This window comes from Schistocerca serialis, chromosome 3 (assembly GCF_023864345.2).
Source record: "Schistocerca serialis cubense isolate TAMUIC-IGC-003099 chromosome 3, iqSchSeri2.2, whole genome shotgun sequence".
Classification (NCBI taxonomy): Eukaryota; Metazoa; Arthropoda; class Insecta; order Orthoptera; family Acrididae; genus Schistocerca; species Schistocerca serialis.
Genome location: NC_064640.1, coordinates 460883139 through 460909780, shown reverse-complemented (window position 1 = coordinate 460909780; position 26642 = coordinate 460883139). Strand labels below are relative to the sequence as shown.

General features: G+C 37.7%; 1 protein-coding gene across 3 annotated transcripts in view; it reads right to left on the bottom strand.

Moving 5' to 3' along the window:
• The window catches only part of LOC126470364 (methionine aminopeptidase 1D, mitochondrial), a 128739-nt gene extending 102397 nt beyond the window's left edge, over positions 1-26342 (bottom strand). For 2 of the 3 annotated variants that reach the window (XM_050098163.1, XM_050098165.1), the window contains exon 1: positions 26240-26342. In XM_050098163.1, the coding sequence (XP_049954120.1) occupies positions 26240-26319 (80 nt within the window). In that variant the 5' untranslated portion in view covers positions 26320-26342. Of the gene's footprint in view, positions 1-26107 lie in introns of all 3 variants that reach the window. The other variant, XM_050098164.1, reaches the window with a different exon arrangement.
• Positions 26343-26642: the final 300 nt, after the last annotated feature.

The window sequence follows — 26642 nt, the reverse complement described above, 5'->3', positions numbered from 1 at the left end:
CCAAGGTCACAATGTTATAGCTTATTTTGGGACTTTATTTGGCATACATTCTGTTTCTTGTAGGGATACTAGTGTATAATTTGTTGCAGAATCTTTTGAAACATTGACCAGGGGAGAGACAATTCCTGTAACACAGCTCGAGCACTGGCTGCAGAATGTGAGGCACTGAGACATGTGCTGGACAGTTAGCTATAACAACTTCATCACCAGCTGTCATGGGAACAGTCCACCTCCCTCTTCCTGCTGCAGCACCTAATTCACCTTCCTTCAAATTTATTGATCATATTCTTTAGTCCATTTATTGGCATGGGGCCTCTTTGCAGCTGTTTCTGTTAGTGATATTCCTGCAATGCAGTGCTGCTATTGTTGCCATTCTGACACAGGAACGTTACCAGCAGTGTATGGTATTTCTTCTCAATAGCTATTGCATTTCCTGTGGACAACTTCAACCTTTTTAACCCTTTACACTAACAATCTCTTCACAATAGAAATGAAGACATGTCGCAAGTGACAAACAGTATACGACATCATAACAGCAAACATTTCACTGCTTACAGCAGCAAATTTTAACCTGATGACAGAAAATGGAATTATTATATTTTCAGCACACCCAGGGTTCACACTGAATAATGAACACACCTACTACATTTCAATGCCCTATGATGTATACCCCCCCCCCATGAACCATGGACCTTGCCGTTGGTGGGGAGGCTTGCGTGCCTCAGCGATACAGATAGCCGTACCGTAGGTGCAACCACAACGGAGGGGTATCTGTTGAGAGGCCAGACAAACGTGTGGTTCCTGAAGAGGGGCAGCAGCCTTTTCAGTAGTTGCAAGGGCAACAGTCTGGATGATTGACTGATCTGGCCTTGTAACAATAACCAAAACGGCCTTGCTGTGCTGGTACTGCGAACGGCTGAAAGCAAGGGGAAACTACAGCCGTAATTTTTCCCGAGGGCATGCAGCTTTACTGTATGATTACATGATGATGGCGTCCTCTTGGGTAAAATATTCCGGAGGTAAAATAGTCCCCCATTCGGATCTCCGGGCGGGGACTACTCAAGAGGATGTCGTTATCAGGAGAAAGAAAACTGGCGTTCTACGGATCGGAGCGTGGAATGTCAGATCCCTTAATCGGGCAGGTAGGTTAGAAAATTTAAAAAGGGAAATGGATAGGCTGAAGTTAGATATAGTGGGAATTGGTGAAGTTCGGTGGCAGGAGGAACAAGACTTCTGGTCAGGTGACTACAGGGTTATAAACACAAAATCAAATAGGGGTAATGCGGGAGTAGGTTTAATAATGAATAGGAAAATAGGAATGCGGGTAAGCTACTACAAACAGCATAGTGAACGCATTATTGTGGCCACGGTAGATACGAAGCCCACGCCTACTACAGTAGTACAAGTTTATATGCCAACTAGCTCTACAGATGACGAAGAAATTGAAGAAATGTATGATGAAATAAAAGAAATTATTCAGATTGTGAAGGGAGAAGAAAATTTAATAGTCATGGGTGACTGGAATTCGAGTGTAGGAAAAGGGAGAGAAGGAAACATAGTAGGTGAATATGGATTGGGGGACAGAAATGAAAGAGGAAGCCGCCTGGTAGAATTTTGCACAGAGCACAACATAATCATAACTAACACTTGGTTTAAGAATCATGAAAGAAGGTTGTATACATGGAAGAACCCTGGAGATACTAAAAGGTATCAGATAGATTATATAATGGTAAGACAGAGATTTAGGAACCAGGTTTTAAATTGTAAGACATTTCCAGGGGCAGATGTGGACTCTGACCACAATCTATTGGTTATGACCTGTAGATTAAAACTGAAGAAACTGCAAAAAGGTGGGAATTTAAGGAGATGGGACCTGGATAAACTAAAAGAACCAGAGGTTGTACAGAGATTCAGGGAGAGCATAAGGGAGCAATTGACAGGAATGGGGGAATTAAATACAGTAGAAGAAGAATGGGTAGCTTTGAGGGATGAAGTAGTGACAGCAGCAGAGGATCAAGTAGGTAAAAAGACGAGGGCTAGTAGAAATCCTTGGGTAACAGAAGAAATATTGAATTTAATTGATGAAAGGAGAAAATATAAAAATGCAGTAAGTGAAACAGGCAAAAAGGAATACAAACGTCTCAAAAATGAGATCGCCAGGAAGTGCAAAATGGCTAAGCAGGGATGGCTAGAGGACAAATGTAAGGATGTAGAGGCCTATCTCACTAGGGGTAAGATAGATACCGCCTACAGGAAAATTAAAGAGACCTTTGGAGATAAGAGAACGACTTGTATGAATATCAAGAGCTCAGATGGAAACCCAGTTCTAAGCAAAGAAGGGAAAGCAGAAAGGTGGAAGGAGTATATAGAGGGTCTATACAAGGGCGATGTACTTGAGGACAATATTATGGAAATGGAAGAGGATGTAGATGAAGATGAAATGGGAGATATGATACTGCGTGAAGAGTTTGACAGAGCACTGAAAGACCTGAGTCGAAACAAGGCCCCCGGAGTAGACAATATTCCATTGGAACTACTGACGGCCGTGGGAGAGCCAGTCCTGACAAAACTCTACCATCTGGTGAGCAAGATGTATGAAACAGGCGAAATACCCTCAGACTTCAAGAAGAATATAATAATTCCAATCCCAAAGAAAGCAGGTGTTGACAGGTGTGAAAATTACCGAACTATCAGCTTAATAAGTCACAGCTGCAAAATACTAGCACGAATTCTTTACAGACGAATGGAAAAACTAGTAGAAGCCAACCTCGGGGAAGATCAGTTTGGATTCCGTAGAAACACTGGAACACGTGAGGCAATACTGACCTTACGACTTATCTTAGAAGAAAGATTAAGGAAAGGCAAACCTACGTTTCTAGCATTTGTAGACTTAGAGAAAGCTTTTGACAATGTTGACTGGAATACTCCCTTTCAAATTCTAAAGGTGGCAGGGGTAAAATACAGGTAGCGAAAGGCTATTTACAATTTGTACAGAAACCAGATGGCAGTTATAAGAGTCGAGGGACATGAAAGGGAAGCAGTGGTTGGGAAGGGAGTAAGACAGGGTTGTAGCCTCTCCCCTATGTTGTTCAATCTGTATATTGAGCAAGCAGTAAAGGAAACAAAAGAAAAATTCGGAGTAGGTATTAAAATTCATGGAGAAGAAATAAAAACTTTGAGGTTCGCTGATGACATTGTAATTCTGTCAGAGACAGCAAAGGACTTGGAAGAGCAGTTGAATGGAATGGACAGTGTCTTGAAAGGAGGATATAAGATGAACATCAACAAAAGCAAAACAAGGATAATGGAATGTAGTCTAATTAAGTCGGGTGATGCTGAGGGAATTAGATTAGGAAATGAGGCACTTAAAGTAGTAAAGGAGTTTTGCTATTTGGGGAGCAAAATAACTGATGATGGTCGAAGTAGAGAGGATATAAAATGTAGGCTGGCAATGGCAAGGAAAGCATTTCTGAAGAAGAGAAATTTGTTAACATCCAGTATTGATTTAAGTGTCAGGAAGTCATTTCTGAAAGTATTCGTATGGAGTGTAGCCATGTATGGAAGTGAAACATGGACGATAAATAGTTTGGACAAGGAGAGAATAGAAGCTTTCAAAATGTGGTGCTACAGAAGAATGCTAAAGATTAGATGGGTAGATCACATAACTAATGAGGAAGTATTGAATAGGATTGCGGAGAAGAGAAGTTTGTGGCACAACTTGACCAGAAGAAGGGATCGGTTGGTAGGACATGTTCTGAGGCATCAAGGGATCACCAATTTAGTGTTGGAGGGCAGCGTGGAGGGTAAAAATCGTAGAGGGAGACCAAGAGATGAATACACTAAGCAGATTCAGAAGGATGTAGGTTGCAGTAGGTACTGGGAGATGAAAAAGCTTGCACAGGATAGAGTAGCATGGAGAGCTGCATCAAACCAGTCTCAGGACTGAAGACCACAACAACAACAATGATGTATACAGCCTGCACTACAGCCTTCTGACCACTGTCAGTTTAATTATAACCAACTGGTATATGTAGTATGAAAGGAGCCTTTGGAACTTTGGTTCTACCAAGAAGAAAGTCTATAACTGTTCTTTCTCTACATGGGAACCAAATTCAGCATTTCCTTTGGAATGGTACACATGTCATTATGACATCCATTACGCATTATCACAGCACCTCACCAGAAGTGTGTCAGAAATACCCATGATCATTTTTGCTTCATAAACAAAACAAGGCATTTTCCCAACTTAATGAAGGAAATCCCCTCCTCCCACTTCCTTTCCTCAGATACCAAAGGATTACCTGCAGTTGTGTTACTCTCACTAATTATGTGGAAAAGACGTTGGGCATGATAACTTATCTGAATTTTAGAATCCTGAGAGCTGCTTGCTTACTTTCAATGTGAGTTGATAGCTTGCCTCTGCAGGAGGCAGCTATATAACATGCTTCCCTATTTCAGCATTATATTATAAGAATTTTTGTCAACCCTGAGGAGGCCTACCTAGAGACATAACGTCCTCAGAGGAAGTAATGCTCATCACATCCAAAGCATCAAGTACACTGCATTTGCTATGTGACTGTCATAAACAGGAAGACCTCAGTGTCTCTTGCCAATCTCAACCGGGTCTGAGTTTGGGGAAACCAAGTTTAGTACACCAATGAACATCGTGTTGCAACAGTGTATGTCACAAGGATCCTGACTTGTGGGGTGGATAGCTATTCAGACAAACAGTCATTGAGCAACTCTGAGGCACTTCCTGCACATCACATCAGTTTTGTTAGCCTTTTTTATTATCTGGAGCTTATCCTGGGTCAACTTTGAATTCTCTAACTGCTCATGGGATTGCAATAGCTTCTGATTGCATAAATAAAAATATTCCATAGAGTATGAGTGTACTGTTGGGGAGTAATAACACTCACTCAGTGAAGGAAACTTTAGATAGTCCATTGAGAGCTTCGGTCCAGAAACGAATTTTAAACTATAAGAGTACACATGTGTTTCCAAGAATGTTGTCTTGACTATTAAAAGAATATAAGTTTCATTTGAAAAGTTGCTTCCTTCTCCTACACACAGAAAGGCATCTTTGGAAAGACGGCGTCCAGTGAAAGCGTCCTTTGTGCTAAGTGCGAGAAAAACATTAAAAATAAGGAATTCAGTGTTTTATGTGGACTGTGGTGTGGAAAATCGTTTCACACGGAATGTTTGGGGCTCACCAATAGCAAAGATTGCATTCAAAAGTGTTCAGAAGGTCGCTTAAAATACGTTTGTGACAACTGTGAAGTGAGGTTAGCCGACGAAATCTCAGAAGACATTAATACAACCAAACATGAACAAATCTCGTACTCTAAGCAGCAATGCAGTGTTGATCTAGTTGCATCAGTGAATAATCTTATGCAAATTGTGAAAAAACTTACCAGTGATAACAAACAAATAAAAGAAAAACTAGACACTGTGATTGCCACAAACTCTAAGTTAGAAATATTGGTACCAAAAAGTGAAGAAGCATGTCAATCATCAAGAAACACAGGAAAACAGTGTGCAGAGGATGTAGAAAACAACATGCCATGTATTATAGCCGGAAATAAAGAGATAAACATCGCTAATCTGAGGCAAAGTTCAAATACTGGCCTAGAGTGTGTCAGAAAGCAGCACCTACCACCATCACCAATCACAACAGCAGCAAAAAGCCTGCAAATTCATCACGTGGTAATTTTCCAACAAGAAATAATGTTGCAGACCCAAACACTGCTAGAGTGGCATCTAGTTCAAATGTAAACTATGAGTGTGTCAGTGAAAGTGAACCCCACATTAAAAACAAACCAAATACAGACGTAAACAATCTGATGGATGAAAACTCTTTGGAAGCAATACAGACTGGCAAGAAGTGAAAAACAAGAGAGGAGGCAGAAGAAATTCGACTGTAGCGAAACAAGAAAATGAACTGGCCAAAACCACTGAAAACACAGGAAAAGAAAACAAAACATCTTACAAGACTGTGCTACAAAATGGAAAATCTGGTGAACAGTGTTTGAGGTCCACTATACAAACGTTTGTGAATGCCAGTACTAAAAACAGAAATAAAGCCATAACAGGTATTGGCGATGGAAAAGGAATACTGTATGGTTACAAAAATGCCTGGTTTCACCTAAGCAAACTAAGAGGTGGCACCACAGCTGAAACTGTAACTAACTTCTTACAGAACACTTTCCCAAACCACAACAATTTTACAGTTAAAAAACTGGAAACAAAGGGAATAAATAATAGCTTCAAAATTGGTGTTGATTTCAACCTAAAAGATAAAATAATGGATAACAGTATATGGCCGAAGAACATTGTGATAAAACATTTTTTATCCCGGAGGATGCCCAGTGCACCATTGCGATAAACTCCCAAGACCAAGAACATTCCATTGAAAAAGGAAATGATATCATTGAAGAAAACACTGTCTTAGTTATAGAGAGTGTAAATGTGCAGTGCCTCAGAACAAAACTTGATACATTATCACTGTTTGTTGACGAAGTGAGACCTGATGTATTATGTATATGTGAACACTGGGTAGGCCAACCACAAACAGAATACTACAGAAACATTGAATATTTAGAAATGGTGAATGCATGGTGTAGAGAAACTACTATCCATGGTGGTGTGGCTATGTATGTAAATAGTAAACTCAGTGCCAATAAAACTGACTTAAGTAAATTTTGTGTAGATCTAGACCTTGAATTAGCTGCTTTGGGAGTGTCAGATGCCAACTTAATTGTTGTTTCTGTCTACCATTCCCCAGATGGAAATTTTGAAAATTTCCTCAACCAGTTATAAAGCTGTCTGTGTCACCTAGTGCACTTAAGGACAAAAATTGCTTTATGTAGAGACTTCAACATTCATATTGGAGAAGGTAATGATAAAGAAAGAGCTTTCATGAACTTAGTAAGCAGCTAAGGGCTATTCGTAGGAAACACTCTACCAGCAAGAGGAGCTACTTGTCTTGACACAACTGTGACAAACCTAAATAGTTGGGACTACAAAGTAAGTGTGGTGGACCCTATACTGGCAGATCAGCATGCAGTAATCATGAAGTTATGGACAAACTCAGTAAGCACACAACAAATTCCCAGCTGACATTCAAATTATGTATTCAGAAATAGAGTTATTACAAAGAAAAGCTTAGATGATTTCAAAACTACAGTGTCTTCTATGGATTGGCACCAAATAATTGATGAATTGCCACCAAATTCTGCATTCAAACACATGTTCCAGACCCTTAAAGTGAAATTTGATGAACATTTCCCATTAAAACCCAAGAGATATTCAAATGCTAAAACAAAATGTAGACAAAAAACTAACAACATAAAGAGGTAGTATACTCCTAGACTAGATAAAATAAAATGTATTGTCCAAATACTAAATGACAAGGTCAAAGCTGCTGAAGATATAGATACTAAGGATAGACTGTACTCTAGTTATTTACAGACCAAAAGGATCTACAGAAGTGAAGTAGAAAAAGCAAAGAAAGAAAGCAATGCCAGATTTATTGAAGAAGCTCACAATCCTTGTAAAGCAGCGTGGGACCTGGTCAATGATCACAGGAAAAAACCCACCTCTAGCTCTAATTCTTGCAGTCCAGATGAGTTTAATGACTATTTTATAAAAATAGTGGAAAACACTGTAGATGAAATTCCTGACTTTGGAATAGATCTTGCAGCTGCTGTGAAATTTGAGAATAAATACAGCATGGTAATGTGGAAGAGAGTGTATCCAAAAGATATAATAAAAATTGTAAAAAGCTACAAATCTTCAGGGAGGCCTGATATTTATGGCATCTCCTGTACTATGTTAAAAACTATAATCAATGAAATTGCACAGCAATTACCAGTAGTAATAAATAAAAGCCTCCATGCAGGGGAATTTCCAGACTTCCTGAAAGTAGCACGCACAGTGCCTGTTTACAAAAAAGGCAGTCCACATGAAGTGTCAAGCTACTGGCCCATATCTATAATACCAGTATTAGTGAAGGTGATGGAATAGATAATGAAAGAACAACTGTTAAGTTACTTTGAAGGAAATAGTCTTTTTTATTATGCGCAACATGGCTTTTAGAAGGGCAGGTCAACAACAACAGCTGTACTTGACTTAGTTACGAACATATGTCAGGGTTTTGAAGACAAAGAGTCTATGGCACTAGTACTCTGTGACCTTAGTAAGGCATTTGACTGCATCCAACATAAGGCTCTGCTCAGAAAGCTAATTCAGGTGAGAAGAAGCTACAGCATGGGGTGCCACAGGGATCGGTAATAGGGCCCCTGCTGTTCCCTATCTTCGTAAATGACATAGGTTCCAATGGACACACCTTGAAGTTTGCGGATGATACAACCTTGTTCTCAAAAGGAGAGAATGTCAAACAGGCAGTCCAACAAGCAGAAGTCTTGTTCAATGAAGCGAAGGCCTGGTTTATCATGAACAAAATGAAAATTAATGAAGAAAAAACTCAAGAGGATGATATGCAGCCTCAGCAATACTGGAGCACTGGGTAACAAAGTAGATGTTAAACTTCTGGGCTTTCTCATTGATACCAAATTAACCTGGCAACAGCACACGAAACATGTATGTTCCAAACTTTCACGGGTCCTGTACCTCTTGAGGAAACTGAAAAGTATAGTACCAGAACAGTACCTTCTAACTGTGTACTATGCAATGTCCCACAGCCACATCAGTTATGGGCTGTTGTTGTGGGGCCATTCAGCAGGCTGCAAGAATGTGCTTATACTGCAAAAGAAAGCAATGAGGATTATTACTTCAAGCAAATAAACAGACCACTGCAAACCAATTTTCACCAGGTTAGGAGTTCTGACTGTTTACAGCCACTATATATTGAACTGCCTCTTCCACATAAAGAGAAACCATGATATTTACAGAAAGAGAAATGAAGTCCAGAAATACAGCACTTGCAACAAAGACAGTATCGACATGCCAAGGTGTCGATTAGCAAAGACACAAAACAGCTTCCCAATGGTGGCCCTAAAATTGTTTAATGCTCTACCTGATCACATTCAGTCTTTACCTTGGGAGCAGTTTAAAACTACTATTTTGTGTAAGCTAAAAGAGCAACCCTTCTACAATATTGAAGAATTCTTCTCTAGTAATGGCATAGTGTTTACTTGAGCTGCAGCTCAGTTCCATGACTCCAACAGCAACCGTTATATTTAATTTCATTACATACTTGTATCTGTTTTATAGTTGTGATATTATTGTAATCTAATTTATAACTTAAATATGTCTTGCAGTATTAAATTACTATCATAGTAGAGTTGTATTCATGTATTTTGCAAATGCTGTATCTTGATGCTGTCTGTCCAGCTGTGGCTGGTGAATGACATAGAATTGGTAATAAAGAATTGGTAATAAATTCAGTGAATCATTTGAGGAGTGGGACACCAGTAGCAGTGATAGCTATGAACATCAGGTTTCATAAATATAATCATGTTCAAGTATCAAATAGTATTGGGATACCAGCACAACAGCAGGATTATTGTATTGTGTGAAGACCTAATGCAGATGAAACTGAAGAAATTAAGAATGAATGGAGAGGGTAGTTATGAACTTAAGAAAATGACTATGTTCTATGGACATTTCAGTCATCAACATTGCACAGACATTGCTATTTTAAGCTACATGAAACCTTACATCTAAATCCAATGCACAATTTCAAGTGTCGGCACTATGGGTAGATAACCACCACATGTGAGTGACAGTCCACTTGTGGAAAGTGTGGACAGGCTGTGAATAGAATAGGTATGTTTTGACCAGAACCAAAAAAATGCATAAATTGTTTTCGTAATCACCTAATTTGGAATATGTGCAGCATTCATGAAAAAAAGACAATGTTATGAGATGAAGTCCATGTTATGAATCCAGGGAAGTTCAGCACACTCAGAAACCCCAAATGACTTCTACATCTTACACTTCCATGACCGAAGGCATGTGAGAAACAGCATTCCTCAACATAACCTCTAAATCTTTGTGCAAAGATGGGCTTTATCTGAAATACACAGTAACCTCTGCTCCACCTACAAAGATGATGGGCAGTTTCATCAAAGCATGAGATTACAAACACACATAGCAAACAGGTTTCTCTCAACTTCAAAGACATAATAACAGGAAACATTTTTCATACACAATAAAAGAAAAACTCAACAGAAAACAACAGAAAACCAAACAGTTGGGCCCAAAGTTATCACATCATGGTTCACTGGTCTTGTCTGGATCTGCAGGAGACCATTTTACAGATGACATGGACATCAAGATTTCTTGAGGAAACTAAAACTATCAACCTTAAAATATTCGAGTGTCCCTACCCTGAAAGATAGGTTAAGGAATAATAAAAACTCTCACTGGCAACATGGTTTGGCATACTTGTGAAGAAGTTGAAAACTAATGGCACTGTTCCAACTCTGCCCAAAGCACAACATTTTCAATTAGTGTGTTTACTTCTCTCTATTAATGACACATACAAACACAAAAACTTAAACACTGAACAGTGCTTGAATAAAAAATGTGTCATTCAAAACACCTCCTTTAACTCTGGGTGTGTAACCAACAGAGTTCTGTATCAACATAGCCTTTTTTATTAATTTCTTAGCCTGCTCTTACTACAAGAAGTTTTGTGGCAGTTCTTATCACTTCATCTCACTCCCAGTACTTTTAAAATACATTCTTCAACTGGGTAACAGTGGCAGTTCAGTAACTAGGGACTTACTGAGCAGCTTAGAATCTCTTTGTTTCAAAGCTGATAATGGCACGAGATTTAACTTTTTCCTTTCTGCTAACCCCATCCCTTACCCCAGTTTGTGTGTCTTTTTACTGTACACTGGATCTGCTCCATTGGATTTACGTTTGGCTGATATGGAAGTAATTGTAGGCAAAGAAAAACCTATACCTCAGCATTTTTTCTAGAATTTCATCTTACTGGTAAGTGAAATGCAGCCTGGTTTTCTTCCACATCACAAATAATTGTATTTGGTCATATTTTCAGGCAAATTAATTCCATTTTCACTTCACAAAGAAGCAATGTTGGCTGTCTGATCATGTGATGGCAGTTTCTTTTATCAACTTCAGTGTGGTTCACTTCTTGAATTTTTTATCACGTTTAACTGATCATTCTCAAGAAATGCACCAGAGATCTAACATATAGATGACACTGGCTGACACTACTGTTACTGAGTATACCTTAAAGCACATCATTCTGCTAAAATTTCTTTAACATATAGCTAGCACACTCAATAACATAATTATTAGTGGTCCCACCTAAACAATCTACGAAAAATGCAGATATAGCTGTTAAAATTATAAAACACATAAGATAAAAATAAACTTATAAGCAAACTATCTTGAAATTCATACAACACATGTTTCACTGTCAACAAAAATAGGCAGCAGATCATCAGCTGTTATAGAAAATTCTGCCTTCTTATCTTAACATAAAACACAGTCAATTAAAATGTGAAATGATGAAATCTTTATACCAACGCACACTGGGGGGTCCTCATACCAGAACAAGAAACCCTACTTCAAAATGTACTCATAAGCACATGAGAAAGAATTCATCTTGCCTGGTTGGCTGGAAGAAGGCATGCCATACCTGAGTGGTTAGCTTCGCCCAGTGAAAATTATTGTCCAGCCCTTCCAGATACTCTTATCTCCAGTGTCATATGACACTCTCAATAAAAACAGGAGGGCCCTCTTGAGCCACAGGATTATACATTTATGCTTCCTGGCTTGTTTCATCAACTGAATTTTCAAATATACTACAAGTCAGTAAAATTACACTTCCTTCCCTGACATTTGTAGGCATAGATGGGAGTGCCAGTTGGTCTTGAAGTGTTTAGATGCTGAATGAGTGCACTACTATAGGTAGCAGGGCATTCAAGGATCTGTGCGGATGAGGAGCTTTATAGTATAGGTATATCTTAACATAAGTTACACCATTCCACAACTCTCCAACTCCAAAGGATCAAAAGTTAATATTTTATAACCATCTCTGGACTCTCCTCCCTTAAATACAGGGTGCAATTTCCATGTTCATACACCTATTAATTCCCTACATAAAATCAACTGACTTCCAGGCTAAGGAATCAAATTCAATAACTCCTGTCCCTGTTGTGTCCCAAAATTAATCAAATTCTGACTTTGTTCGATACCTTTCTAGCACTCAGTGTCACTCCTAACAGCATGGATTGTTACAGCACCAAAACTCACAAAATCCACCTCCTCACATATTTTAAGCAATCATAGACTCTTTTTATTATTTAAATTAAATTTAAATAAAATAGTTCTATGTGCTGACTTCAATATTAATTCTGTATACGACTGTGCAAGAAAAAGGATGTTGGTAGATCTCTTAAGTTCATATGATCTGATGCAGACTGTGTTTTTTTCCAATTACAGTGCAGGGGAACAGTAGTACAGCCATAGTCAATATTTTTATTCATTTTTCAATACTAGATGGGCATTCTGTTAGTAAAAAGAGTGAATGGCCTTTCAGACCACGATGCACAAATTTGAACACTTTCCTGTACTCAAACAAATGTCAAATATAATTACAAACTATGCAGGAAAGTTAATCCAATGGTAATAGAGAGTTTTTTAAAACTCATCAAGTAACAAGAGTGGCAGGATGTTTATAGTGCCAATAACATAGATGACAAATATAATGCTTTCCTTAACACATTTTTCATGCTCTTTGAGAGTTGCTTTCGATTAGAACATTCTAAACAGAGTACTAGCAGTACAAGGCAGCCTGCGTGGCTGATTAGTGGGATAAGAATATCATGTAGAACAAAGCGGGAATTATTTCAAAACATTAGAAGAAGTCACAATCAAGTTACAGTTGTCCATTACAAATATTATTGTAAAGTGCTTAAAAATGTTATTGGGAAGGCAAATAGTATGTGGTGTGCAAACAGAATAGCTAATTCACAGGATAAAATTAAAACCATATGGTCAATTGTGAAGGAAGTGTCTGGTCAGCAGCACAAGGTCAACAATATAAAGTCAGTTCGTAGTAAAAATATTTCTGTTACTGACAAATCAGATATACGTACAGTATTTAACAATCATTTTCTGAGCACTGCTGGCACATTAAATAAAAATTTAGTTTCTGCTGGGAACCATACAACTCTCTTGGAAAATGCCTTTCTGAGACTGATGTCTGAAAAACTCCTCTGTGATACAGACAAGGGGAGATTGAGTCAATAATTAAATCACTGAAGACTAAGGATTCTCATGGATATGATGGAGTGCCTAGCAGAATATGAAAGTACTGTGCTGCGCATGTTAGCCAGGTACTTAACCATATTCGTAATTTTTCCATTAGGAATGGTCACTTTCCTGAACGATTAAAGTAGTCAGTAGTAAAGCTGCTTTATTAAAGGGAGAAAGGGATAATGTAGACAATTTGAGACCTATTTCTATGTCATCAGTGTTTGCTAAAGTTATTGAAATGGCTGTATATGTAAGGATAATTGATCATTTTATATCACATAAATTGCAATCAAATGTACAGTTTGTCTCTAGAAGTCGTTTAACAAATGAAAATGCTATATTCTCCCTCTGTGAGGTCCTGGATGGGTTAAGGAAAAGGTTTCCAATGCTAGGCATATTTTTGATTTAACTACGGTGTTTGATTGTGTTGACCACGAAATATTGCTCCAGAAGTTGGTCCATTATGGAATACGAGAAGTAGCTCACAATTGGTTCACCTCTTACTTTAACAACAGCCAGCAAAGGGTCATTATTCACAGTGTTGAGAATGGCTGTGATGTGGGGTCTGAGTTGGGTATGGTCAAATGTGGGGTGCTCCTGGTATCAGTGTTGGGGCCACTCCTAGTCCTTATTTATATAAATGATATACCCTCATGTATTATGGGTAACTCTAAAATATTTCTATTTGCTTATGAAACTAGCTTGATAGTAAAGGCTCTTGTGTGCAACATTAGCTTGGTTTCAAACAGTGCAGTTCGTGACATAAGTTTGTGGCTTGTAGATAATATACTGGCACTAAATCACAGAAAGACTCAGTTTTTACAGTTTCTAACACATAGTTAAATAAAACCTAATGTTTTAATTTCGCAGAATGGGCATATGATTAGTGAAACTGAACAGTTCAAATTTCTATGTGTTCAGCAGATATATAGTAAACTATCGTGGAAAGCCCACATTCAGGATCTTGTTTGAAGATTTAATGCTTTCAATTTTACTATTTGAATGGTATCTAAAGTAAGTGATCAGTCTACATGAAAATTAGTCAACTTTGCTTATTTCCATTTGCTTATGTCAAGTGGTATTATATTTTGGGGTAACTCTTTCCATTCTAAAAGGTTATTTTTGGCTCAGAAATGGACAATTCAGGCAATATGTGGTGTAAGTCGACAAACCTCTTGTTGACCTCTGTTAAAAAATCTTAGCAGTGATCCACGCACTTTCACATTGAAACTGAAGAGTTTCTTCATGGGTCACTCCTTCTATTCTGTTGAGGGATTCCTTGAAAAATTAAGCTGATTCTTATGTTATATTACTGACTATGTTTACTGAAACTTAAGTCTTGACTTTTATGGGTTCATGAACATTTTATTTTTATCTGTTATTACTTTGATGATGCAATTTCATGTACTGACATGTTCCATGACCTTCGAAGTTTGCTCCTCCATTTAGTCCTATGGAGCTTGACGTGTAAATAAATAAATAAAAATATGCCAAAACTGGTCGATTTTAAACTTTGTGTTAATGACTCAATTGAAATTTCATTTTGGAAACTCCTTTTAGTTTATTGAAAGTATTCCAAGAGATTTTTCCCTCCTGTTTATTGGTTTTACTGTCCATTAACTTATTCACTTCAACTGACATAAATACAAAAATTCACAAACTGGTTCTATGACTTAATTGTTAAATTATGGTATTTTTGTTTCCATGCGTTGATTGTACATTATTTTAGTCCTATTATAACTGATTTTCAGGATCCTTTCAAAGTTCCTTTATTAAGTTATTCTATTCATACTTTATGTTTATCTGCAATATTAGCAAACAGTACTGTGTTATCAGCAAAAACAATTGGTTTACAAGTTCCAATACATTCCTTCGGTATTCTTGCGCAAGTGGCTGGAGTTGTCAGTAATGTGTGCATGAGGTGTCCTTTCTGTTGTGAATCGATGATGTGTCTGTGTCTCTTTGTCCAACAAAAGCTGGCCAAAAGCTTATGTGTGGGATCTTTTAATCATGCCTGTCTGCAACTTAGCATGTCATCTTCACGGTAAGTAGCAATCCATATTTTTCTACTTTGTCAATATTCCTACCAGGAGCTTCCATTGTTTAATTTTGCAGTTTCCTTACATATTACTTTATTTTCAGCTTTAAACATTTCTTTGGAAACATCATCATCTACAAGCATACCTCAAATGGTTCAATTCATCTCACTGTGCATTCCTTCCAGAATGCCACCTGTTCACTATTATCTATAAACCTCTTGAACTACATAAAAATTAACACCAATCTCAAAATACTTGTGCAATTTTTTATGTTGTTTGTTACTGAGCATTTAGCACTTTAGATGATGAAATGTAATGCCTAAATAGCATTTTTTTCATAATCTTATGATTTTACATTGCTTCTCTTAGCAGATTTTAACTGTCCCTTCTCACATCCCCTCAGATATTTCTGAATAGTTTTGTCCAGTAAAAAAAAATGTTCAAATGTGTGTGAAATCTTATGGGACTTAACTGCTAAGGTCATCAGTCCCTAAGCTTACACACTACTTAACCTAAATTATCCGAAGGACAAACACACACACCCATGCCCAAGGGAGGACTTGAACCCCCGCCGGGACTAGTCACACTGTCTACGACTGCAGGGCCTTAGACCGCTCTTTTGTTCAGTAAAGTCTATCCTGATCTTAGTAGTGTGTCTGAAACTCTTCTGCCCCCCCCCCCCCCCCCCCCAAATCTTTTTTTAAAAAACTGTTGTCTTGTTCCATTTCAGATTTTCATTGCCTTTTATCAATAACACATTTTGCTGTTTGCATGAGTAAATTTGTTAAATAAGTTTCCTTTCACTTAGCTCTGCATAGCCATAATTTTGTAAGCTGCTGAGCTATTTGTTTAATTTAACTGGGCACTCTTCTTTCTTCTTAAGCAAATTCTCGTAATCTGACTTCCTGCTTGATAAGTCAGTCTGTTCCTGCCTTAGTATCTACTTTTACTCAATGTGTTACAAATACATGATCACTTGCAATTTTAAAGTGTTTTGGGACCATCACACAGACAGTGGTGTTCTAGCGGGTAGAGCACTAGACTTCTGCTTTCTGGAGGTACCAGGTGAAATGCCATGTGGGGGCAGAGCTTTCTCTTCACTCCAATCCTCCCAGGAGGGCCTCAGGTCCACTCAGCCTGTACCAAATAGATACTGGAGATATTTTGCAGGACCAAAAGATAGTCAAGATGAGGGACTAGCCACCCCTCTGCCGCCTAGTTCTGTGGCAGATACAAGAGCTGCACCTACCTGTTGTCGCGTCCATAGTTCAGTCACGGGCTGGCGCCACAGAGTTTACCTTCATCTTGCAACCATCACATGCAATACAATGTCTTTGATGTTTGACAAAAATATAGTAATTTTCTTTTTTTTCCATTTGATCATAGTCAAATCCATTTCGCATTTGATCTCTTTTGGAAGAGTCTGTTATGGGCATGCATGTTGTTCTCAACAAACTCTGCAAATGACCTTTGCTATTTATGATATCATATCGAAAGGTTCTCAATTAAGAATGTTTCTTTAGTTGTTGTCCTACTTTCTGATTAAAATCCCCCACTGTAAACTTCTATTGGAATATGCTGTCATTTATCAACCTCTTTGTAGAGGTCTTCTACTTCCTCATCAGGATGAGAGAACATTGGTGTACAGACTTGAATGATTTCCACGGAATACCTCATTCATTTTTCAAACATCTCTCATTATTCTTTCCAAGAGGGAGTGCGATGGTTCAAACCCGCATCGGGCCATCCTGATTCAGATTTTTTATGATTTCCCTAAATCGCTTAAGGTGAATTCTGGGATGGTTCCTAAGAGAGGACACCCATCCTTCCTTAATCTGAGCTTGTGCTTCATCTCTAACAATTTCCTTCTTTCCAAGATTCCCTTTCCCCCTCACTTTCATCCCATTTGATCTTTTTTAATATCTGCACCATTTCCTCTAATTACACTAGTCAACAGCCATTTTGCATCTGGGATGTGATACATCAACTAGTATGTTTTTTGGTGCGTAGAATCTGAATATACCTTTCGAAATGTTCTAGCACATACCATTTTTGAGTTTTGAAAGGTTTTTTATATTTCATATTCAGTATTTCACTTTTTGCTGTTCTTCTGTTTTGATGTTTAATTGTTTCTTTTTGATTTGCAGAGGAGAGCTATAAGATCTACAAATCATCAGTAAGTGGTTGGTGTGGTAATCCAGTGGTGTGAAAGAGATCCTCAGTGAGTGTTTCCTGTGAAAGATAGTGCAAACTTTTTGTGTTTAAAACTTACACTACGAAAAATGGCAAATAGTAAATCTTGTTGCTGTCTAAATCACCTCAACAACTTTTGTTATGTGTGTGGGAAATTCACTCCAAAATCTCAAATAAAACCAATCACTGATTTGGTTAAGAAAGCATATAAATTGTATTTTTATTGTCCGGTTAGTGATCAAGATAAAAATTTGCCTGCATAACCTGTACTACAACCTTAACCGAGTGGTTGAAAGGAAAACGACGAGCCATGCCATTCACTGTTCTGATGGTGTGGTGTGATCCTAATGACCATTATTCATATTGTTACTTCTGTCTTACAAATATTTCGGGACATTAAAGCAAAACTAGACATAACGTAAAATATCCAAATGTATCTTCAGTGCATTTGCCTGTGCCCCATGATGATGGGTTGCCTGTTTCTGTCTGTAACTTGAAAGCCACGGAACCAGACACCATATCAAGTGAATCAGAAAGTATTGGACATATAGAAGAGTACTGCCATCAATATCATGACACTTTTCCTCAGCTCTTTAATCAAAAGGAATTGAATGTTTTGGTTTATGACCTAAAACTTTCGAAACAGCAAGCTGAACTCTTGGGGTCAAGATTGCAACAACGGAACTTTCTAGCTTCAGGGACAAAAATTTCCTTTTTCAGATCAAGAAGTGCTTCCTTCACTCATTATTTCAATATGCCCTTATTTATTAACCAGATGCAGAAAAAAGTTTAAATTCGTTAACTAGTGTTATCTTTGAATTTGTAAGTTCTACAATTGTTTTGCCCTTAAATAAAGTACAATTCATTTAACTTATGATATGAATATAGGTTGTGGAGTTGGAATCTGCATTCTACAGTGCAGAAGAACATAACCCAAATATAAATTACTTTAAATGTTAGCATTTTTTGAAACTTTGGAATTACAAAAATTTACCCTTGTACTGTAGCCAATTAAAAGCAGGCACAGCTTTTCTTCAAGAATCTCAACAATAAATTATTCTCAGGCTCATGTGAGCAAAGCAACAATCGAGTAATGGGAGAGGGAGAGGGAGAGGGGGAGGGGGAGGGAGAGAGAGAGAGAGAGAGAGAGAGAGAGAGAGAGAGAGAGAATGACAACCCCTCCAGTCAAGAATGCTATCCTGGTGCCTGGTGACAAATACAAACCAGTTTGCTGATAGGAGTGAAGGAGAAAATTAGAAGTATATGGTAGAGAATGTACATGTAGTAACGTTCCAATTTTTGGGATAACCCATCAAGGAGAGCTACAGTTTTCTGGGCCCAAATATTATGTCATATAAATGATTTGTGGACTGAAATGAAGAATCAACAGTTAACAGACTGTGTATACTAATGACTGCTTCTCAGTATATTTATTCCTTAAAGAAATATGTCATAAGCAATATACATCTCTCTTAATCATCCAGGGAATCAATGCTAGTAATAAGAACAGTCTTCATAAAGACTCAAAGTCACACAGTTTGGATCAAAAAGGTCTTCATTATTCAAGAACAGATATTTTCAAACTGTTGAGTCTCTTGTGGCAGTAGAAAAAGGTAGCAAGTTATTACCCTATAAGATGAATGGGAAGGTGTCAAATATGAGTAACCGTAAGAAGATAAAGGATGACTTACACAAAATTTCTAGTTGGTGTGATGAATGACAGCTGCCTCTAAATGTAGAAAAATGTAAGTTATTGCAGATGAGTAGGGAAAAAAAACATAGTGATCAGATGCAGCATTAGAAGTGTCCTGCTTGACACAGTCATGTCGCTTAAACATCTGGGTGAAATATTGCAAAGTGATATGAAATGGAATGAACATGTGAGAATTGTGGTAGGAAAGGCAAATGGTCAACTTTAGTTTATTGGGAGAATTTGAGGATAGTGTTGTTCATCTGTAAAGAAGACTGCATATAGGATGCTGGTGCAACCTATTCTTGAGTGCTGCTCAAATGTTTGGGATCCACATACGGTCAGATTAAAGTAAAATATCAAAACAATTCAGAGGCAAGCTGCTAGATTTATTACTGGTAGGTTCAAACAACATTCAAGTGTTACCGAGATGCATCAGGAACTTGAACAGGACTCCATGGAGGGAAGGCGATATCCTTTCCGAGGAACACTACTGAGAAAATTTAGTGAACTGGCAGTTGAAGCTGACTGCAGAGTGATCCTACTGCTGCGAACATACATTTTGCATAAGGACAATGAAGGTAAGATGTGAGAGCCATTTTTGCCTCGCTCTGTCTGCGAGTGGAACACGAAAGGAAACAACTGCCACACTCCTTATGGTGGCTTACAGAGAATGGATTCAGATGTAGATGTATAGCAGCAACTGATAGATTATATGAAACAATAAAGACAGCAGAAGTGTGTGATGACTCATTTAACACTGTCAACCTACTATTTGCCTCACACCCACTGATTTCTTTCTAGTGGAAGGTATAGCCTTTAGCACAGGGGCATGGATAAGTATATAGTGTGTTCCCTGCAAAAAAAGCATACAATCTTCCCTATTTCATGAGTTCAGCTGGTCATGTTAACTGAATCTTTCCATAACAGATGTTGGTTTTGTCCCATTGTAAGCAGAGTTGACTTTTCTAGCTATCACACAAGTGGGGGAGGTTCCAATGACCATTTTATCCAGAGTTCAATTTATATTCAATCAAAGCACAGATCTTGACTATAGAAGAGATCGCAAACCAAATGACTGCATTCACAGGTTAACTGCATGTATAATTAAAGGACTGATAAGGTTGGTTGGTTGATTTGGGAAAGGGGCCCAAACAACGAGGTCATCGATCCCATCGGATTAGGGAAGGATGGGGAAGGAAGATGGTCATGCTCTTTCAAAGGAACTATCCCAGCATTTGCCTGAAGTGATTTAGGGAAATCGCAGAAAACCTATATCAGGATGGCCTGATGCGAGTTTGAACTGTCGTCCTCCCGAATGTTAGTACAGTGTGCTAACCACTACGCCACCTCACTCAGTAAACGGCTAATAAATCTGATAGGCAAGTTTCCCATAAAAAGTAATTTTGCCAAGATTCTGAACTGACTGACATGTTGCCAAGGAAAGGGACCACAGGATGAGCAGGTTCAAACATCTTTAACATTTCTGGACATCAGTTTAGTAAAATAGTCCCAAGATGATGTGTTCATTTAACAGGAAGACGTGCCATTGCGTTCAAACTTGCTTTGCTACCACACGTTGGATGGGTGCCACCACAGAAGGATCATCCTAAACGCCAGGGTGTCTCCACTGCCACTCTACCTGAAATACCTCCAGAAGGATCAATAATGCCTCCTGGTCAAGCTGGCTACCAAAAACTACTCTTTACAGGTGTAATCACTCCATAGTGTTTCCACCGAGGAAATATAACTGAAGGAGACATGATCCAAAGCCCCACTATAAAGCAGTATCTACTCGTTATCAGTTGGTTTTAGTACATCGTTAACACAGGTGTGCACGTCTGGCACCACCTTAGCTGCTATACTTCAGTACCTAGAAGTCAGATGTCTATGGGAAATTCATGATAGGAATCTGGTCATACTTCTAGAAGATTTGCAACATTTCTGTAATCAGAAAAACAACTTTCAGTCACAACTGGTCCTGAAAACAGCCTACCATAAGCATACCCATTTGTCAGCGATAATCATTGCATTCATGTGTCCGTACTCATTCTCTTCTCCATTACTCTCATGGCTCAGTAACTGCTTACTTACGTCCTTTAAAACGTTTTTTTTTTTTTTAATTTTATTGTTACGTACATGGATTAATAAAGAAATCAATCAATTTACATTGTGTGGATTTCGTCTGCAAAATCATATACAATACAATATACCTACAATTTATACACATAAAATTAGTATTTACACACATTTTTGAGGTATCTTACATCCCTCCCGACACACCTACTAATCTTCCCTAATGGCTGGAACAAACTCCTAGCATTAATTTCACGTGTTCTTTTCCTGTGGATAGCTTGCTTGTGTCAATAGTAGTTCAGAATTGTGGATTCATGTCCATCCCCACATTGTAAGATCTACCTCTACATTACCCATGTCTTTGGGGTCAATACACAACTCTGGATTCAACTGCAGTACCTCTGTTACTCGTCTGTAGCCCTTCCCCCTGTACCTGAGAAATTCAGACATGCAGCTCTCGAAGCATGTGTTGTAGGTTGACAGTGCTGATGGTGAACAGTCCAAAGAGACAGACAGTTATAGCAGGTAAGCCATAATTTATCTGTTAAATTGCAGGAAGAAGCAACACTGTTGTCAGTATGATCGTTATCATCAATATGACAACCATCCATTTCCAAAGAAGACTTTGTATTAAGGGCCGCCACAGCCTGGATACATTATTTTGAACATAAAATCACTTCAGATGTAAACATTTCATTTATAAGTATGACCGGTTTTGCAGCATTTTAGCTGCATCATCAGCTGCAATAAAACAAGTCATGTTCTGATCAGAAAACAGAATGGGATGATCCAGTGTTCATAGTCAGCAATTTTTCGCTATGTTGTGGACCACAAATATACAAGGGTAATCCCAAAAGTATGGTCTCCTATTTTTTTATAAGTACATAGACCTATTTATTTCTACAATGGTTTACATCAGTTTACAGCTTCAACATTTAGCTATTTTTTGACATAATCACGATTTATGTCAATGCATTTTTGTAGATGCTGTGGCAGTTTTTGTATGCCCATGTCATGTCGCTGCCATGCTGTTCAGAAAGTTATGAACCTCTTCTTTCACCTCGTTGTCGGAGCTGAATCACCGGGACCACAATTAATGCTGACAGGTACTGTGAGACTCTGAAAAAAGTCAAACGAGCAGTTCAAAACCGGAGAAGAGGAATGTTGAGTAAGGGCGTACACATTCTCCATGACAACACTCACCCACACATCATTCAGCAAACTGTTGCTCTCCTGCAACAGTTTCAGTGGAACATAATCACCCACCCACCCTATAGTCCTGACTTGGCGCCCAGTGACTATCACCTATTCCCTAGGTTAAAAGAACACTTGGGCGGAAAGCGATTCAGCTCCGACGACGAGGTGTAAGAAGAGGTTCATAACTTTCTGAACAGGATGGCGGCAAGCTGGTATGACATAGGCATACAAAAACTGCCATAGCGTCTAAAAAAATGCATCGACATAAATCGTGATTATGTCAAAAAATAGCTAAATGTTCAAGCTGTAAACTGATGTAAAACATTGTAGAAATAAACAGGTCTATGTACTTACAAAAAAATAGGAGACCTTACTTTTGGGATTACCCTCATAAAATAGCATAAAACAGCATAGAACACTCCTGAGATATCAGAAGCACAGGGACCAATTAGTTCATCAGGTACTGGTACTTCTGATATCACAGGTTTAAGTCACATCAACGGAAACCACAATTTGTTGTGTCTTCACTATTTGTAGATGCCTTGCAAAATTTAGTGCAATGTGTAGGTGGAAGGCAAATATCAACCTTCAACTAGAAAGAAAACAAAACTGCTGTATAAAACTTCAAACATGCAGGTTGAACAAAAATATTAGATTTGAAGCCTAAGTGAACACATTGTTTTATCAGAACCTCAAGCCAGAGAATATGCTTAATGAAAATAATGATAATAAGGAACACGAAATTTTGAGATCAATCATAAATGTGTGTGTGGTACATTTGGTATCTATTCTTTATGTTTTGGTTCTGGTTCCACATTAATTACAAACTACGCAACAATCCAAAAGGCACTGATGCCTATATAACAAAATTTGGTGGATTGGCATTAATAATAATAATAATAACAACAACAATAACAATAACAACAATAATACTATTCCATAGAGGAATTTTTAGATATAAATTAAGAAAAAAAGAAAAAAAAACAAACAAAAAACTATAAAAAAATTAAATAAAACAAAAAAGTAAAAAAGTTGTTATATTAACTTAATTATGTTGTTAAATTAACTTCATTATGTCATGTATTGGAAAATTTGACTCGTTCCACATCATTACGAAATATCGTATTCATGATCCATGGAACTAGTATTAATCTAATCTAATCTAATCTAAGACACATTTTATGCCATTTTATAATTGACATCTGCTACATAGTGAAAAATTGCTGACTACGAATGCTGGGTCATCCCATTCTCTTTTCTAATCAGAACATGACTTGATTTTACTGCACCTGATGGTGCAGCATCCTATTTCCACATCAAATTATAGCTGTCTTATGTAATTATTATAGCCCACCTTTTTTATCAATCTTGTCATGAGTGGTAGTGATGCAATGTGATGAATTTCTCCACGGTTTCGAAAGTGTGGAAAATACACTGGCATAAGAGGCTTTATGCAATGACTTAGAGATGTCATAGCTTTTGATATCACACATGTGCAAACAGGAAGCAAACAAAATACTGACAATATTTTATTTTTGCCCATATTCTTTTTTTGGAATGCACTTTATGGTGATGGAATCATCTGTTGTGTAGCCCAAGGTATAGGTTGTGTATGAAGGTGACAATTCGCTTGCAATTGGCAAAGCCTACAAATGTAAATAATAAATCTTAATTGTTGTGAAATACTGATAAATAGTTTAGCTCAAGGCCTAGATTAGATTGGAAGGTGACAATTTGGTTGTGAGTTGTTGAAGCTATACCGTAAGCTTCAGTTAATGCTACATTTTGCCTCGATGTTTATTGTGAAGTGTAATGCCTATAAACACTTCCTTCCTCCTGGAATTAACATCTTGTAACAGTTATAAAAGAAGTCTTCTCTCTTTGTTATTACTGAAAGCTTGATTTATTACTCTGAACATAATATTTTCAGGGCTCTTGACAATTGTTTTTTTTTTTTTTTTAAGAGAAACCCAGAGTAAGAGGTTAGTGTTTCTAATATTTTCACATAGAACTCCCATTTACTGATATCCAAGATCATTTCTTCTTCCTGTTGCATGTTTGTTTAGCTTGTACAGTTTGTAGTTTTCATTAATCTGCTTCCTGTATGTGGCATCCTCAAGTGTTCTGGTACCCAAGTACGTAATGCTGGGTACTTGTGTTTTATTCTTCCCATTCACATTTGTGTTTGCCTTCATTGGCCCTTTGTAATGTACAAATATTTTCTCATTGTCTATTTTGAAGTATGTGTTAATGACTTGAGAAAAGCTGGATAGTTTATTCACACCAGTAATTCTGCTGTACTATTTTTTCTTCTAAAAACGCTGAGGTATTATTTTCTAGTCACAGAAACTGTAGGCCAACAACATGCACTTTAGAATGTCCATCATTTAGGTCACTCTACATTACAAAAGTCTTTTCTAAATCAAAACATCTCACAAAGAATGGTATTCTGAACTTCTTTTCCACACTGCTCTTTACCTAATTATAGCTTTCAAGTTCCATTCTACATAAATAAATTTTTGCCCAGTTTTTACCTTTATAATCTTAATCAGTAAAATTGGAGGTGTATCAGTTTTCACACGCTCCAATACCTCGGCAGAACTGTTACAAAATTAGTGCAATATGCAAATATGACTTCCGCTCAGCCTCTCTAAACTCTCCAGAAATATTCTTCCCTTGCAGTGTGTGAGGTACACTTCACAAATTAACTGAAGCGCTTGCTATCACTCCGTCAACTCACAACTATAAATTCACGTTCCAACCACACCTAGACCTTGCGCTATGACTAGAAAGACTCTTGTCAGTATAATATAGATAAAAAAGAAATATTGTGTGTTGCTTTCTCTTTCTGTTTGCGCACATATGTCGTCATATGCCACATTATCATTATGTTCAGTTCGAAATCAAAATTCCGGGAAAACCGGAAAGCTTGGCACATACGAATTCGGTAACGGTAGGTTCTGATGACATAAAATGTCTTGGACACAGATGACCCACAAGCTGAAATTAACATTCATTGTGACCTACCTACATATATGGAAATTCATATTTTGGGTTGGTGTTAATGATCGTCAATTTTAGCTGTGGTCAATTTCTTCAGCACTTCTCAACTATACGCAAAACAAATTCATCAATTCTCCGGCATTCAAAGAAGGAATGTCTTTGATATTGCATCCTATATTAGCAATTAGCATTATTTTGCTCTCTCTGTGTGATTTACAGACATATATTCTTAATATTACTTCAAACGTTAATTTAGTGCACTAGTGCAGGTACGTTTGAGCCACAGTCCAGTTATTTCTGCAACAGCGAATGTGTTTAGGAGTTTAAACCATCTTAAAGCTGTCATACCATAACAATATCATGCCATCTGATTTTTTTTATTTGGTACTTTATACGAGTTATAATCCTTATTAAATTTTATTATTGGAATGCAATAAACTTACTTACACCTACGCAAGTGTGTGTGTGTACTTATTATTATTAATAGACACGTACCAACGGAAATGAACATTCATTTACGTCTGATACATTACTTCTTTTTGTACCTTTATATCCAGCACACAAGAAACGAATATAGATCACTACCTGGGAGAATGAAAAACTCATTTTTATTTAATACTATCATTTTGATGGATAAAAACCATTTATTTACATATATCGGGTTTCCAGTTCACTTTAGGTTTTCCCTTTTCTTGCTGCTTGTTGTGTATTTAATTGGTAGGGCTGGAAAAAGTAATACGTGCGAAACATACCAACTGCGTGAAGAAATATTCACATTCCGTACCTTCGCCAGGGAGGGTTAAAAACTGTACGTATTCCACGCATTTCAGTTTGTGTGATGCTGATTGCTTTGTTTACAAACATAAAGTCGAAGTAGCTATCGACATTTCAGATCGATTGAAGATTACAGTCATCATCTACATCTACAGAAGCAATTTGTGAAGTACATAGCAATCCAATGAGGGTTTCTTCCCGTCCCATTCGCATATAGAACGCGGGAATAACAATTAGCGAACCATCTCTGTGGGCGCTATAATTAGCCTAACCTTGTCTTTGCGGTCTCTATGAGAGCGATACGTAGGCTATTGTAGTACGTTCCTAAATTTCTCACGTAATATATCTTATTGAAGCTTTGTAAGTAAGATTTCGAGGAATAGTTGGCGTCTAGTTTCAAGTGTCTGAAAGTT